The sequence below is a fragment of the Diprion similis genome, chromosome 5 (assembly GCF_021155765.1).
Source record: "Diprion similis isolate iyDipSimi1 chromosome 5, iyDipSimi1.1, whole genome shotgun sequence".
In the NCBI taxonomy this organism is placed as follows: domain Eukaryota; kingdom Metazoa; phylum Arthropoda; class Insecta; order Hymenoptera; family Diprionidae; genus Diprion; species Diprion similis.
Genome location: NC_060109.1, coordinates 6,145,357 through 6,159,694, shown reverse-complemented (window position 1 = coordinate 6,159,694; position 14,338 = coordinate 6,145,357). Strand labels below are relative to the sequence as shown.

General features: G+C 40.8%; 1 protein-coding gene and 1 long non-coding RNA gene across 2 annotated transcripts in view; one reads left to right on the top strand and one right to left on the bottom strand.

Moving 5' to 3' along the window:
• LOC124406401 (glutamate receptor ionotropic, NMDA 2B-like) overlaps positions 1-14,338 on the top strand; it is a 491,146-nt gene that overhangs the window by 76,473 nt on the left and 400,335 nt on the right. The window contains 1 exon segment of the mRNA XM_046881810.1: positions 5,878-6,292. Within this exon segment, the coding sequence (XP_046737766.1) occupies positions 5,878-6,292 (415 nt within the window).
• Positions 1-14,338, bottom strand: part of LOC124406403 — an 18,480-nt gene extending 4,142 nt beyond the window's left edge. The window contains exons 1-2 of the long non-coding RNA XR_006929220.1: positions 14,326-14,338; positions 5,934-5,938 (exon numbers count right to left, since the gene is read on the bottom strand). This is a non-coding gene — a long non-coding RNA (uncharacterized LOC124406403). The remainder of the gene's footprint in view (positions 1-5,933; positions 5,939-14,325) is intronic.

The window sequence follows — 14,338 nt, the reverse complement described above, 5'->3', positions numbered from 1 at the left end:
TCTTAACTTGCGAGGGTGGGGTAACCTTTAAGGGTTTGGGTCAGAAATGCCGGGACGGAGCTTCGCCGGTAACGTAGGTGTTTCTACGCAGAATTCCCCTTGTATTACTACTGCGGATATCTATCGTGGTCTAGATTTAATATCATGGGATGCGGTTGAGATTTCTAGATATGCTAATTTTAACGGATTCAAGCTCAATCTTACAAAATCCAAGGTTCTCATCTTCGGTAGTAGTGCTCATGTCAGTGACATAGACTTGAAATCTCTTCCACATTTTACTGTGGATAACACACTTCTACCGTTAGTGAGCAAAGCGAGCAATCTGGGTGTTATTTTTTCATCTATCCAATCGTGGAAGAAGCGTGTCTCGAGTGTCTTTCAGGAAGTACGTTGCATGCACTGTGGCTAACTTTATTTTTTCAACTTTTGATTCTATTCTACTCGTATTTTCTATGCCTATGGCCGGTGGAGCGGTCCACAGGAGAAATGGGAGAAACCACGACGACAGCCTCTTGGCGCTGTCATCCGTATAACCTCCAAGATCGTGAAGACACGAGTAACCTCTTTCACAAAGTGCATAAGCCGTCAATTTAGGACTCGACGGATGTTAAGTATTTATACAGGTTAGCATATCATGGATATCCTAATGCCCAGAACTTTTCATAACCGATAAACATGATGTCGGGAAAAAGTTCTGGGCATTAGGACATCCGTGATATGCTAACCTGTATAAATATTTAACATCCGTCGAGTCTTCAATTGACGGCTTATGCACTTTGTGAAAGAGGTTACTCGTGTCCTTGCGATCTTGGAGGTTATACGGATGACAGCGCCGAGAAGCTGTCGTCGTGGTTTCTCCCATTTCTCATGACGACTGCTTCACTGGCCATAGGCACATAAAATACGAGTAGAAAAGAAGCAAAAGTTAAAAAAATAAAGTTAGCCACAGTGCATGCATCGATGAATATTACTGTACATATTGCGCGACACAAATTGAAATTCGATAAAAATTCTCTGTCGATTGAGCTGAGGACAAAACTCGTTGTGACTCTAATCTTGCCTCACATTGATTATTGTTGCCTTGTTTATCATGGACTGGGTGACGAACCTAATACCATATTGCAGAGATTGGTAAACTGCTGCATGCTACTCCCTATAGACGTCGGTTAGCATGGTTGTCGGTTATAAACCAGAGGCGATATTTTTTTGGTATTCAAGTATATCAAATTTTCCATCTACAATGTGCATTGTATATACGTGAGCATTTTAACTTTCTTGATCCCTTATTGCGACGATCCATCCGTTTAGTTAGAGCATCTGATATTTTTCATATTCCGTCCCACCGAACCACCACTTACAGAAATTCCTTCCATCTAGCGGCTACATGTTTTTGGCATTCTTCACCGGGTAATATTGCAAGGCCCTCATCATTGGAAATCTTCAAAAGATCACTGAATGGTTATCTTCAAGCATTTAAGCAAGGATGAAAACACGAATGGTTCATGTTTATGTGAAAAAAATTATGATATGACCTAATTATTAAGGATTATGAATATTGAGTATGAGAGTTGAGCTTAATAGCAACATAGCTTAAGTATGAGAGTTAAGCTTAATAGCAACATAGCTATTAAGAATGCATTTCGCGATAAAATTAATTATTGTTATTATTTTTTTTCTACCAGAATATATGAGCTGTACACATGGAACTATTATGTTGCCCTTTAGCTTTGCTTGGGCATACCAAATAAATCAATCAATCAATCTCTTTGTATGATTTATGAGTAATGCATGATTCTCGCATTGTTACCCTCCATCTGACAAGTTGAGGCAGATCGTGCTTATAATCAAGTTTACTTCATTGTTGTTTTCCACGACTACCTCACGGTAAGTGAAAATAATAAATATTCAGCTGTGTGCGTGGGGTGGCGAACACCTCCGCTCGGGTCAGAAACCCCCATGACAATAAAATCTTCAGAAAGATTTTGCTTAATCGTCTCATAGAACTCCTTGTATGCTAATCAAGGGATTCGAAAAAATTCGTTACCTGAAGGAATATGCGGATAACTTGAATGCTTTTGATATGCAGAAATTGGATTATTCATCACTTGCAACATTGTGAGATATGTACTAGGGGAAACTTTCGAACTGTGACTCCTATGATGGAAGATGTGCAACTCATCATGTTATGGTAGTACAAGAATGAAATGAAGAAAAACGAAGAAGCAAATGAAGAAAAGAAAATGAAATTTCTTGATTTAGAAGATTTATGAATGAATTTTTCATTTATTCACTAAACGTTACAACTTAATGAATGATGAAAACATATAAAAAGTTTTTTGAGGGTTTTATTAATTCATGATTCCGAACTATGATAACTTCCTGCATTTTTTTTTTTTTGCATCAATATGGTGTAAATCGATTGTTTCTCGCAATGATTGACGTTTTCTCTCGGATTTGCCCCCTGGGATTTTTCATATTCGAAATACGAATTGAGCTCTTCGGTCACCCAAGAGTTAATATTCAGGCAAACCATTCATGGTGAACTAAATATTATTCGGATGCGTTTACCACTAGTCAGTTTGACCCGCGGGCAGAGTATCTTTGGTATTATAGATTTTCATATGCACCGTTAACTCGTCGTTTCTAGTATCATTAATTAAACAACAAGAGTGCGTATCGATGGCAAGTTCACACATTCCTAGATGCTGACGGCGTTCGGTTGATCATCTCTAAAAATAGACCACTCTGCATTTGAATCTAACCGAAGTCGCGGAAAAATGCATTATCTTTGGCAGCATTTCGTGCTGAAATTGCGTCCGCAAATAATAATAAAATTTGCATGTATGAGTACGGATATGAAGATTGCTTGAACTAAGGTTAGTTGTTGTATAAGAATATTTTGAGGTCCAATCATTCCGAATAGATAGTACCTAATTGTATGGTGCAGATCTTCAAACCTGAACCAGCAGAATGTTCGTTATACTGAATGGTGTACGGCTGGGTTAGAAAAACCATAGAAATCGAGGTGGGGGAATTTTTACCATAAATAAATTCCAGTTCGACGTATATTAATCGGAATACAATGTATGATAATAAGTCGACATAGCACTTGCGCAGTTGTGCAACTGCATTTTTCAATATCGTAGTATGAAAGCGGTTAACTGAGTTGGTGTAATGTGGATAATGTCCACTACTCGAAGGCTTTGTTGCTGATGTGATTACAAAAAATATATCAAAAACCTGTTTGAAATAAATTGAAAAGCGCTACTGCTATAACAATGAGACTCGTTGTACAGGTTGATTAAACACGCATATACCGATTAAAGATACTGTTACAATATCCTTCTGGTAGAAGTGCGATCTTCTTGATACAGTTTACTGGCTCATGGTGTTACCAAGTCAGTAGAATGTATGGTACAGCAAACACATGACAATACTTCACTTTCCATCGTCGGCGAAAAACGCCGGGTGGTTGTGTTGCGATATGAAGTTTTAATCTTGATTAAATGCTAGAGGAGAGGTTCTATAAAAAAATTTTGCATGAATTATATAGATGCGTGAAACGTGAATAGAAAATCGACTTTATTTTAAGATATACACAGAGCGACTGTAGACGATAGACAACGTTGTATCGTGATAGATGTGCACTCAAAGACTAACACTGAGGACAGCTGATCCGCTAATCCTCGTGACACACACACACACACACACGCTTGGCGCGCTTGCCTGCGCATTTGAATATGCTCTTGAACAGTTTGCATCACTCAACACGTGCAAAAGTTCAAAAATATAAGTTTAACGAAAGAAAAAGTAATTAAGATAAAAAAATTACAATCGGGCTGCGAAAGTTGACAAGTCGAAGTCTGTTGGGTGGCCATGAATAACTTTCACTATTTACGTAATCTCGCAAGAAATTAAAATTGAGATCACAGTAATTTAGGTGTAAACGTTTATGGTAACACGAAGCTTTTCATTTTACCTTCTCTGAGGCCGGGCCGAGGGCCGTGTGTTTATGGACTGCAGCGCGGCTACTGAAAAAAGATTGTCGTGTTAATCTTAAAGGAGGAGGAGTGGAAGAGATCAATCCGTGAAAACCTTGAGTAAGAAAATATGATGGTCACAATATCAATGTTATTACCCTCCGATGTAGTTTGATCCAAGTAAATAATAAGTCAAACTTGGCGCTTGTAATCAATTAAGCTCTCTGGCTTACACACCAATCAATATTAAGAATCTAGTCACCACGAATCGATATCCGTAATCCACTTACCGACCCCAAGTCGGTATTATCTCCTACTTGCCATGGCACATGGTAATTCAGATACACTAGCTGTCATGTACACTTCTGCTCTACCTTTGCTAGTCTCCATCTGCTTTTTCTATTTTTTCCGCCTCCTGCTATTCCGCTGCCGTCGATATTTCATATTTTTTTTCGAATCCAACAAATTTGCAAAGCTGCTCCGTTGAATGCAATGTCCGTAAATTTTGTCTGACGTTGTTTTAACTCTTATGCATAATGAAACTATACTAGTTCCATTGGGATGTATTAGATGACATTTGGTAACATTTTACAGTGCCGGTGCCTAATGAGCGGTGACAATTGCGATGAAAACAAAAACAATGATAGTGACAACGACAACGACAACCACAACGACGACGACGACGACGACGACGATGACAACAAAAACAACGCCGACAACAATAATAACAATTACACCCGAACCCTTGATTCCTTTCCGATATATCCATGCAAGCGTTTACCTTTTCCACGATGGAGGTAAGATGGGCTAGTAACCATCCTCATGTGCCTGAGCCATCTTCGGGGGTTTCATGAAAACACCGGCATTTGTCGGGAGGAAAACTGCATAAAATCTTACTCAGGTGCAGCTGGACCGAAATCAAACCTCCGTTTACCGATTTTGCACCTGCTTGACGTTATCCATCTTACAATTTTTGGGAGTTTTCGCTGAGATTCTATTCGGTGCGTTGGAGATCCAAACTCATCGCCTTCTGTTTCGTAGTCTTTTATGCCAACGCAACATTCTACGGTCGGTTGACCTGACGTCCACCTTACTATTAGAATCTTTGTGTAAATACGAGTTCATAATATTTCTTCCTGCTTCTAATGTCAGAATGGACACGTAGATAACCACGAAACAAAACAAAAATCTCAACGGTAACGTACGGAAGGGCCTTGTGTATCAGGATCAACTTTGAATGAATTAATCAGTTGTGCGACATTCATCAATGAAAGTTACTGATATAAAGCTCTGTTTATGAGTCAATTATTCTACACCTATAGTTATGTCCTAGGACAAATGGAATTCACATTGATAATTCATCGACAAATCTCAGTAGATAAGTTCATGTCCTCGTCTGTTATGATAATTATTTGCTCATCCAGTATTTCCTGGTGATGTCAAACCTTTATTAAGTGTTGAGTAGTTATTTCATCACACTAGTGGTGTAAGCCTTCTGTAGGTAATTATATTTTAGAAACATTTGATTAGCATGACTGTATCTGATGACGCTCTCTGCAGAGGACTTGAAGTCGAGACCATCTAAGATGTATATAGACGTAATAAAATTCTCATTAAAGGTTCTCCGTTCCTGTAAAAGCATTCCTGCGGCTACCACTAGAATATGGCTGATTTTCAGATACCTACTACGAATATTTCCATGGCTGTGATTCCTCACATGCACAACTCCATATAATTAGAGCGCGAAATATTTCCGATTGCAAAATAAAAATTTCCATGATAACACTGTATGAGAATCCCCACTATCTTTTCCACTTTCTTTCGTATCCAAAACATCGCTTAACGTCAATTGAGTTATTTGTTGAAGCTTCCATAACAGATTGATTTTCCATTTCAGAAAGCATCGCAAAGTAGCTTACAGCTGCAACTGGCTCCGTCACTTGAACATCAAACCGCAGCTATGTTGAGCATTCTGGAGAGATACAAATGGCATCAATTTAGCGTCGTGACCTCGCAGATTGCCGGACATGATGATTTCATTCAAGCTGTCCGAGAGCGAATCTCCGACATGCAGGACACTTTCAAATTTTCAATTTTGAACGCTGTATTGGTGACGAGACCGGAGGATTTATCAGAGCTGGTGAACAGCGAATCCAGAGTGATACTGCTTTATTCGACACGCGATGAAGCTATCCAGATACTAAAAGAAGCGAGACGGCGAAAAATCACAGGCGAAAATTACGTTTGGGTTGTGACACAGAGTGTTATAGAAAATTTACAAACATCACAACATTTCCCTGCTGGCATGCTTGGTAAGTCAAATTTCATTTATTTTAACTTGATACATACTATTATGAATATCATTTTACATATCGCTTGAATCCCTATCAAATTTATCAAAAGTTCAACTGAATGAACGAATAATATAACCTGAATAATATCAGGATACAGCAGTTTCGAGGTTTGGCTTGTTCTCATTTTTGCATTCGATTGAACTCCACTTCGTTGGATACAAGCAATATAGGATACAGAATTAAATCGAGATTCGCATCAGACACAAGTCTCAGACTAATTGAGGTGCTTATAAAGACGCGTTGTACACCTCGAAAACGTGGGGATGCAAAACTCCTATACCGCTTAAGCGACCAGAGTGAAACTTGGGAAGTTCATGCCTTACTCTGGAAAAAGTAAAGCGTCTTTTTACATTCTCAAAATTTGGAAAAAAAATGCTGGTAATGTATGCGTGTAACGTCGCTAAAAAATTACCAACAAATGTCACCAAAATGATATTTCGGTGTTCTTTATAATCGAAAACCAGATCAGCTGCCATTTCGTCACTTCACTATCAAATCTCATGGGACAGGGCTCAAAATGTGTTTTATCACCGCCAAGTGGCATCATACCGGATAGTTCAATCCATTCAGTGCAACTATGTAAATTTGGCCAATTTCTGTGGGTAGTGAAGAATCTGTAAAATTTTTTGCAAAATTTTGAAAAAGTAAAAAGACGCTACACTTTTTGCTAAAATAAGGCATTAATTGCCCAAGTTTCACTCTGATCACCTGCGCGCACACCACCAGTGCCAACACATGCACAAGTTTTCATTCGCAGAATTTGGTGATTACGCTCGACTCACGTTAAGGTTGTGCTTGTGTTACTGCTGGTGGTGAGTTCGTGGGTCTCTCAAACTACATTGATCAACATTAGATCGAACCAGATTTCATAACATCCAGTGAAATCTAATTATATTCTAATTTGTCAGATAGTTATCAGATTTTGGGAAGTGAGTCACGGATAATCAAGAGTTAAGAGTTTACTGACCGTTTTATCTCACTGTTAGAAAGGCTTGCGAAGGTGTGAATTTGCGCGTTTTAGATTGGGTCGATCGAGCGGTAGTAAAAAGATTGAAAGATTCAAAGGGCTATCAACTGTCGGTTAGTGCTGGTCACTAGAATTAACGTGTGGTTCCCTAAAAGCTTCTGAAATGGTAACTGTCAAGATTGTGACTTGAGTCTAAGAAAGGGCTTTGAATCCTGTTGCTACGAACAAGAGTAAAGATTGACCCGATCAAGGTTATATGTTTTGTGTAGCCTAGTACTGAACATTAAGATTGCGTGTTTTGTAAGCAATTATTTACCGTGCAAGGGTTTCCGTGGCTCTGGACGAGGCTGATTGTCCCTCGCGATGGAAATAGTACTGTAACACTTATGGAAATCAAATACGGGTTCTTCGAGCATTGAATAAGTGATCAAGAAAGCCGAAATCAAGAGATGGGAAAAATATGTTTACTAGTGTTTGGAGAGATAGCAAAAGACACTGGATCATCGACGTAGGATCCGCGACTTAGTGATAATCAACTATAGTGAAGAAGCAGGATGATGATTATCGATAGAAATTTTGATTAACAATAAACGGGATGCTTTATTGAGATTGATGCACGATACGAACCGTATCGCAAGAGAACGGTTAGACAACTGAGGTTTACATAGGCGAAAGAATACATAGATAATACACGGATGTGATTTTGCCACATTAGATAGTACATGAAATACACAGCTGATCTGTTTCCAGACGTGACACCAGCAAGTGGTGAGATTTGAGGTAGAGATGGACAGCTAAACATTGCACGCGAGTATAAGTGCGTGTGTGAGGACGATTCTAAATAGCGGATAGAATTACACACTGAGATGAACAGTGTATTATACTGTTTATTAAAAATACAATTGTAGAAACGCAAAAAAGAACAAAAAATAGAGTGTATGCATGCGAACGACGTGAGTACGTGAATCGTATGCGTATGAGCGCTCGCAGCGACGCTGTACGCGCTCGAGTGAGAGAGGGGGCTGTCAACCTGGCAGCTCACCCGGCAGTCTTTTCGGCGGCATAGTGAAGTGCGTCTTAAGTAAAAAAACGACGTAGATTACACTTTAAGTTCTTCTATATTCTTCTGCGTACTTAATAAATTCGCTTAGATATAGTAGTTTGATCCTGTCTTTTCATCCCGTTATTGACAAAACCCTTACCCATACCATATATTGAAACTCCCAAACAATTGGGTACGAATTTAGAACAAAAATGAGAGTTTTAATCAATAGTGTTAGATCTATGTATAGGCTAACAGGTCAAAATATGCGTGCATCACACAGGGAGGTTGTAATGAGATTGGCTACCTGGCTTCTCACCGGGCGCGGCGTAAGAGCATATAAAATGCATAGAATCGCGTAATTTGAGCGCGGTTATGCGATGCATCGTCAGTGATGAATCAATGAAACAATGCCAAGCTCCTACAGGTTCCTACGAGAGGATAGAAAAGGCTCAAGTTCTATCACATCCCCCGAGGAAGACAAAGACGCGTCTCTACGGTTTTTGATCTCTCGTAGGACTCTACGTTTAGCCTGTTCCTCAATTTTGCGCTTTAATTGCTTACGTTCTATAACGTCCAGAGCAGAGGGATTCTCACGGCAACAATATCTAAATAACACTAAGATATAGGTGGGTATATTAGATTTCCACAGTAGGAGTAAAATAGACAAGGCGGATATTGTTCCAGTAATGGCAGCAATTGATCGGATCCATATACTTTCGAGTTAGCCCGAGTATCATTGACCGTAAGGGTCACTTCGTTAATCGCGAGGATACTATCAAAGTCCAAAATACCTTGTTCTTGCTCCTTGAGATTATCCAAGGTGAATACATGGCGATATACAACTTTTCGGTCTGTTACAAAGGCTATTGCCGGATAAGAATAGCAATTTGGCCCACGAAATATTTTGGGCTGATTATGGTTTTATTATGTTAGTAGAATAAAAAAAAAGTGTTCGACACAAATTTTGGCCTACTCCCCTCTTCTGCTAGCCTTACCACCGTAGAAAACCCAGTTTTTCGGCTTTATCTCGTAACTTATCGCCGAGTCAATCAACCCTAACGAAAAAAATGCGTCGTATAGAATAAATAGAGTTCATTGAACGTAATTTTTTTCAGTTTTTTTTCACCCCCCCTTCCCATTCAAAAAAATCCCTGAATTGTTTAAACATTTTTTTCTCGACAGTTACGGTAGACGTAGATGTCAAATTTATACCCTACGTGTGTTTTAACTTGCCGAACACAGTATATTTTTTTTATATTTTACAAATTGGTGGAACACACTTAAAATTAAAGAGAAACGTTATTTTCCTCAATTACAGCTGTTTCTACACTTTGCTTAACTTTAAAGGACCAGAAACGATTTTTTTTTAACAGGAAAAACGTTCAATCAAACATTTTGTACACACTGTGTTTTCCATATTTTCATACACACACACGAACACGCACGCACACGCACGCACACGCACGCACACGCACACACGCACACACGCACCCACGCACACACGCACACACACACTTCAGTACAATCTGCCTAAAAATCGGTTGTACTGTTGTACTACATACACTAGAACGTAATACGTGACTTGTACGCTTCTTCTAGAAGCCAGCATACGCTACATCTACCACTGTGAACTGAGCCTTACCAACAATCTTCATTCGTACCCTTTCGTATAGTTTCGGCGCGGTTCGCCGCTGAATAGTGAGCGCACTCCCATAAAAAATTTGTTTTTGCCGAGCTCAGGCCTCGCAGACGGTGGTATGGTGCCAGAAAAGAAGTTTCACTTCAAAGGAAGTTAATATGCAATAATACCTCGTCATGTATTTCAAAACATACATATATAAATATTTGTGTAATTCGTCGCGTGAGTATTATACTGGGGAAAAAATATTTGTGTCAATGTTTTTTAAGTTGAAAAAATCGTTTTTCATCATTCAAAGTAAAGCGAATCGTAAAAACAGCCGAAATTAAGGAAAATAACGATTTTTCGTTATTTTCAGTGTGTTCGCCAATTTGTAAAATATCAAAAAAATAGAGTGTGCTTGTCAAGTTAAAATATACTTATGGTATAAATGTGACATCCGCGTTTACTTTAGTTGTCGAGAAAATGATTAAACAGTTTAGAATTTTTTTGGACGGATAGGGGGGGTGAAAAAAACTGAAAAAATCAAGTTGAAGGAACTTTGCTTCTTCTATATATCGCATTTTTTTCGTAAGGATTGGTCGACTTGGTAATAAGTTGCGAAATAAAGCCGAAAAATTGGGTTTTCCAGGGTGATAAGGCCAGCAGAAGGGGGGAGTGGGCCAAAATTTGTGTGGAGCACTTTTTTTTGATTCTATCAACATAATAAAACCATTATCAGCCAAAAATATTTCGTGGGCCAAATCACTATTCTTATCCGGCAATAGCCTTTATGTAACAGAGATATTGTATTCGTATGTATTTCTAGTAATTGAGAAATCACGTATTCTACGATCAATTTGACTCGCGTTTTCAAAGTATGAAGTTCACAACTCTGATTCCTGGTTACGAGGGATAGCTCGACAATTTGAATAATAAATCTCTGCATTGGAGAGCATGTTACGCTTACCTTAATTGGTTTAGAGCTTAAGATTATTTGTGAACCTTGCGTACTTACGTAAGCAATGTCTGTTACGAGAAAACGACTGAACGTGCATTCTCCTGGTATAGGGTCGGTTAATTTTTCGCAAAGTTCTATGGTATCGTTGTGATGCCCGACGTCACGGTAATCAGCAATAAAATGATTGGTTATCTGCTTCAGTTGAGGAAACGTGACTTCTCTTAAAACATTCTTACCTACTAATTTCAAAGCATATGTTGCGTTCAGTGTTACACAAGTATGATTTATCCTTACGGGTACCGGGGTATTCTGGATTATCACCCATGGTTCCTTTTCTGAGTTCCTCTGTCTGTGGTTATCGTTAAATCGCCAATTTCAACGAATTGCTCGTAATTTTCCTCCTAAATAGGTATTAGCGTATTTTTATAGGTTATTATTATGGGCATCGAAAGCTTGGAGTGCTGTCATAAGTTCCTTTCGAGTGAAAAGAGTATTGCCAATAATACCGTGCTTTCCTAAGTAGATAGAAGTCATTTGTGATGAGGCAATCGGCAGTCGGGCCCAACACCTGTTTACCCATTAACCGATTCCTAAAATCGACCCGCTGCCGCCCCCTCGTCACTAGGGCCCGAACCCTTCGGGCCGCGTGCAATCCCGCGAGCCGCGCGCAACCCCGAGAGCCGCGCGCAGCCCCTAAGTGCCCGCCAGGCACGCATGCTGCTCACACGAAGGGTACCGCGAGCAAACTCTTATGGAGGGCCGTTTGACCCATTGTTAAACCAGTCTCCGCTACTCCAGCCCTAGCTCAGACTCGTCCGATTAATAGGTGCGACTATTAACTCGTAGTTTGAAAGTGTAAATAGATTATGCCAGCAACATATATCTATATTACGCCATAAAATCGCCTGTCCGGCCTTCCGCCAAAATATATCCACCGTTCCATCATATGTATATATGTATACCGTTTCGATATATATACTGTAACGTGCTTTTTGCTTCACCCGGGGGAAAGCGGGGTCGGCACAGAGGCTCGTTTACAAAAATGGCGTTCTCCGAAACAGCAGTAGAAAGATGGAATAATGTCGAGCGGCACTGCAAAAACGGGTGTTGGGCGCCAGGCTCGAGAGAGCCGTAAGAGACTATACTCTTACCAGTTTCAAAACTACCTCGACTATAGTAATCGTTCGGCGACTCGAACGGCGAACCAAATTCACAACAACTGAATCCCGAAAGCAAAACCACAACAAGAGCAGGCAAGCAAGGACAACCGACTACCTAGCGGTAAGGGGAACGTGGCCGCAAAGGTGAGATAGTATAGATGACAATCAAATGATTGTAGATGTAATTACCAGCATTTAATAACAAGCAACGCTGATACGGCAAGGGAGAAGGCACATCAAAAATAAAAGATTTACACGGCAAGCGGTATCATTGGTGGCGGTACGCTTCAATACAATTTAACTAAAAATAAAACATAACATCGCAACAAAATTAAACAATTCAATATAACACGGCAAAATCAAGCGATATAGGCTAGAAGCAGTAAGCGGCAAGCGACCAAGCTAAGCGAATAATAAGCGGAGTAAATTCGTTAACAGTTCAATATCACATACAATTACAGATTCGTAGCTAAGCAAATTCGTTAACAATTCCAGAACTCATAACAATACGAAACAATTGAAAAAGCAAATTCGCTAGCAGTTTAACGTTCTGACAGGCATAAGATTATCCTCTTTCGCTTGTCTACAATGTATCGGCACGGTCGCCTGTCGCTGCTTGACGGTGGTAGTTACGCTCGGCAACAACGGCACAAGCGCACACACTCACTCACGGATTCTCTCTCTCTCTCGCACTCATGTACTTAGTACGCGGCCGGGAAGCGGCACGGTACTCGGTCTATTACAAATTATTCGTTAATCTTAGACGGCAGAAAATCACCGAATGAACAACCAGAGCATCTTACAATAATAATAAAACAAAGCAGCAAACAATATCAAAAGTACAATTAAATAGAAAAGCTCAGCTACCACGAGGTTCGCGGGCTTGCACACCTAAAATGGCCGACCGAAGCCGGCCGGCAACCTGTTGCTAAGGGAAAAATGGTCTGAGGCTGATACTATGAGTTAGCCAGCGAGATTCGGGATGACGTCAGCCTACCTTTCTACAGCAAATACAGCTTTCCCTTCTTTGGAACGGCAGCAATACGTCGTATGGACAGCGGAAGGGTCGGCACAATTTAGTATAACAGTTTCAATGCAATGGCAGCAAATTCTAACAAAGTACACTAAGTTGACACGAGCGTGGCAGTTAGCAGCGCAGCGCAAGGGAGAGTGAGGTGGACGCCCGCTCGCGATGAACGCGATCCCACGGCGGCGCTACGGGAGGGGGGGGGGGGGGGGTTGGTAGGCGAATTTTGCCGTAAGACCGGCGAGAGCCTAGGCAGCCGGTCTGTTCGCCGCGCTGTGCTGCGGGTTGCGAGAGCGGTCAGTTCGAACGCGGAAGCGTCCCTTTGGCATCGGAGTACCCAGGGGGAGGCTGAGTTCTGTTGTCTTTGGGTGCCGGGTGGCAAGGCCGGGCTTGGCGGGGACTCAGGTGGAGGCAACTCGACCCCTGGGCGGCAGCAGCAAGATGTCTTTGGCGACATTGATGATCACGCAAGCAACAGAGCGACTACTGGGTCCGGGGCTTCGAACTCCGCGCCGGTCGTCCAGTCGTCCCTCCGGTTTCCCGCGACGGCAGCGCAGGGTAGTTGGTGCAAGGCGTCGGCAGTGGCGGCGGTAGCGGCGGTCACCTCAGAGAATTTTACGGGGGAATGACAAGAAGCATTAACAATAATACAAAAATCTTGAACCTAACTCTGGCTGTTTATAGATGCGGCACGGCAGGACTCTCCCCTGCTCCCTAGGAGCGATTCACGCGGCCGCCTGGGAGTGGAGGTGCGGGTCGGTGACGGGCTTGTAGACGGGTAAGGGATGTTAGGGGGGGGATGAGCCCCTAATTTTCAAAATTTTTGAATTTCGAGAATTGCTCTGGTTTGCTCAAGAGCTGCTCTACATTGCTCCAGAAAAGTATTTCTGCAAACCCAAAATTAAAAAAATGAGAACAAAAAAAACATTTTTTACACGAGCCCCCCATTTTTGAAAAATCAAATTTTTCACGACTGCTTTAAGTTGCTCTAGACGTTCTAAACATTGCTCCAGAACAACAGTTCTGTCAAATGAATAGTGTTCAAACGAAAACCGAAATTCGACTGGGAGTTTGGACCCCATTTTTTTACATGAGAATTTCCAAAAATAATTTTGGATAGGTGAAATTTTGCTCTGCATTGCTTCAAACTCGTAGGATTCTGAAACGAAAATTTGGCAAGGAAATGAACGAAAACCTCTTTCATATTGAAAACTTTGTTTTTGAGA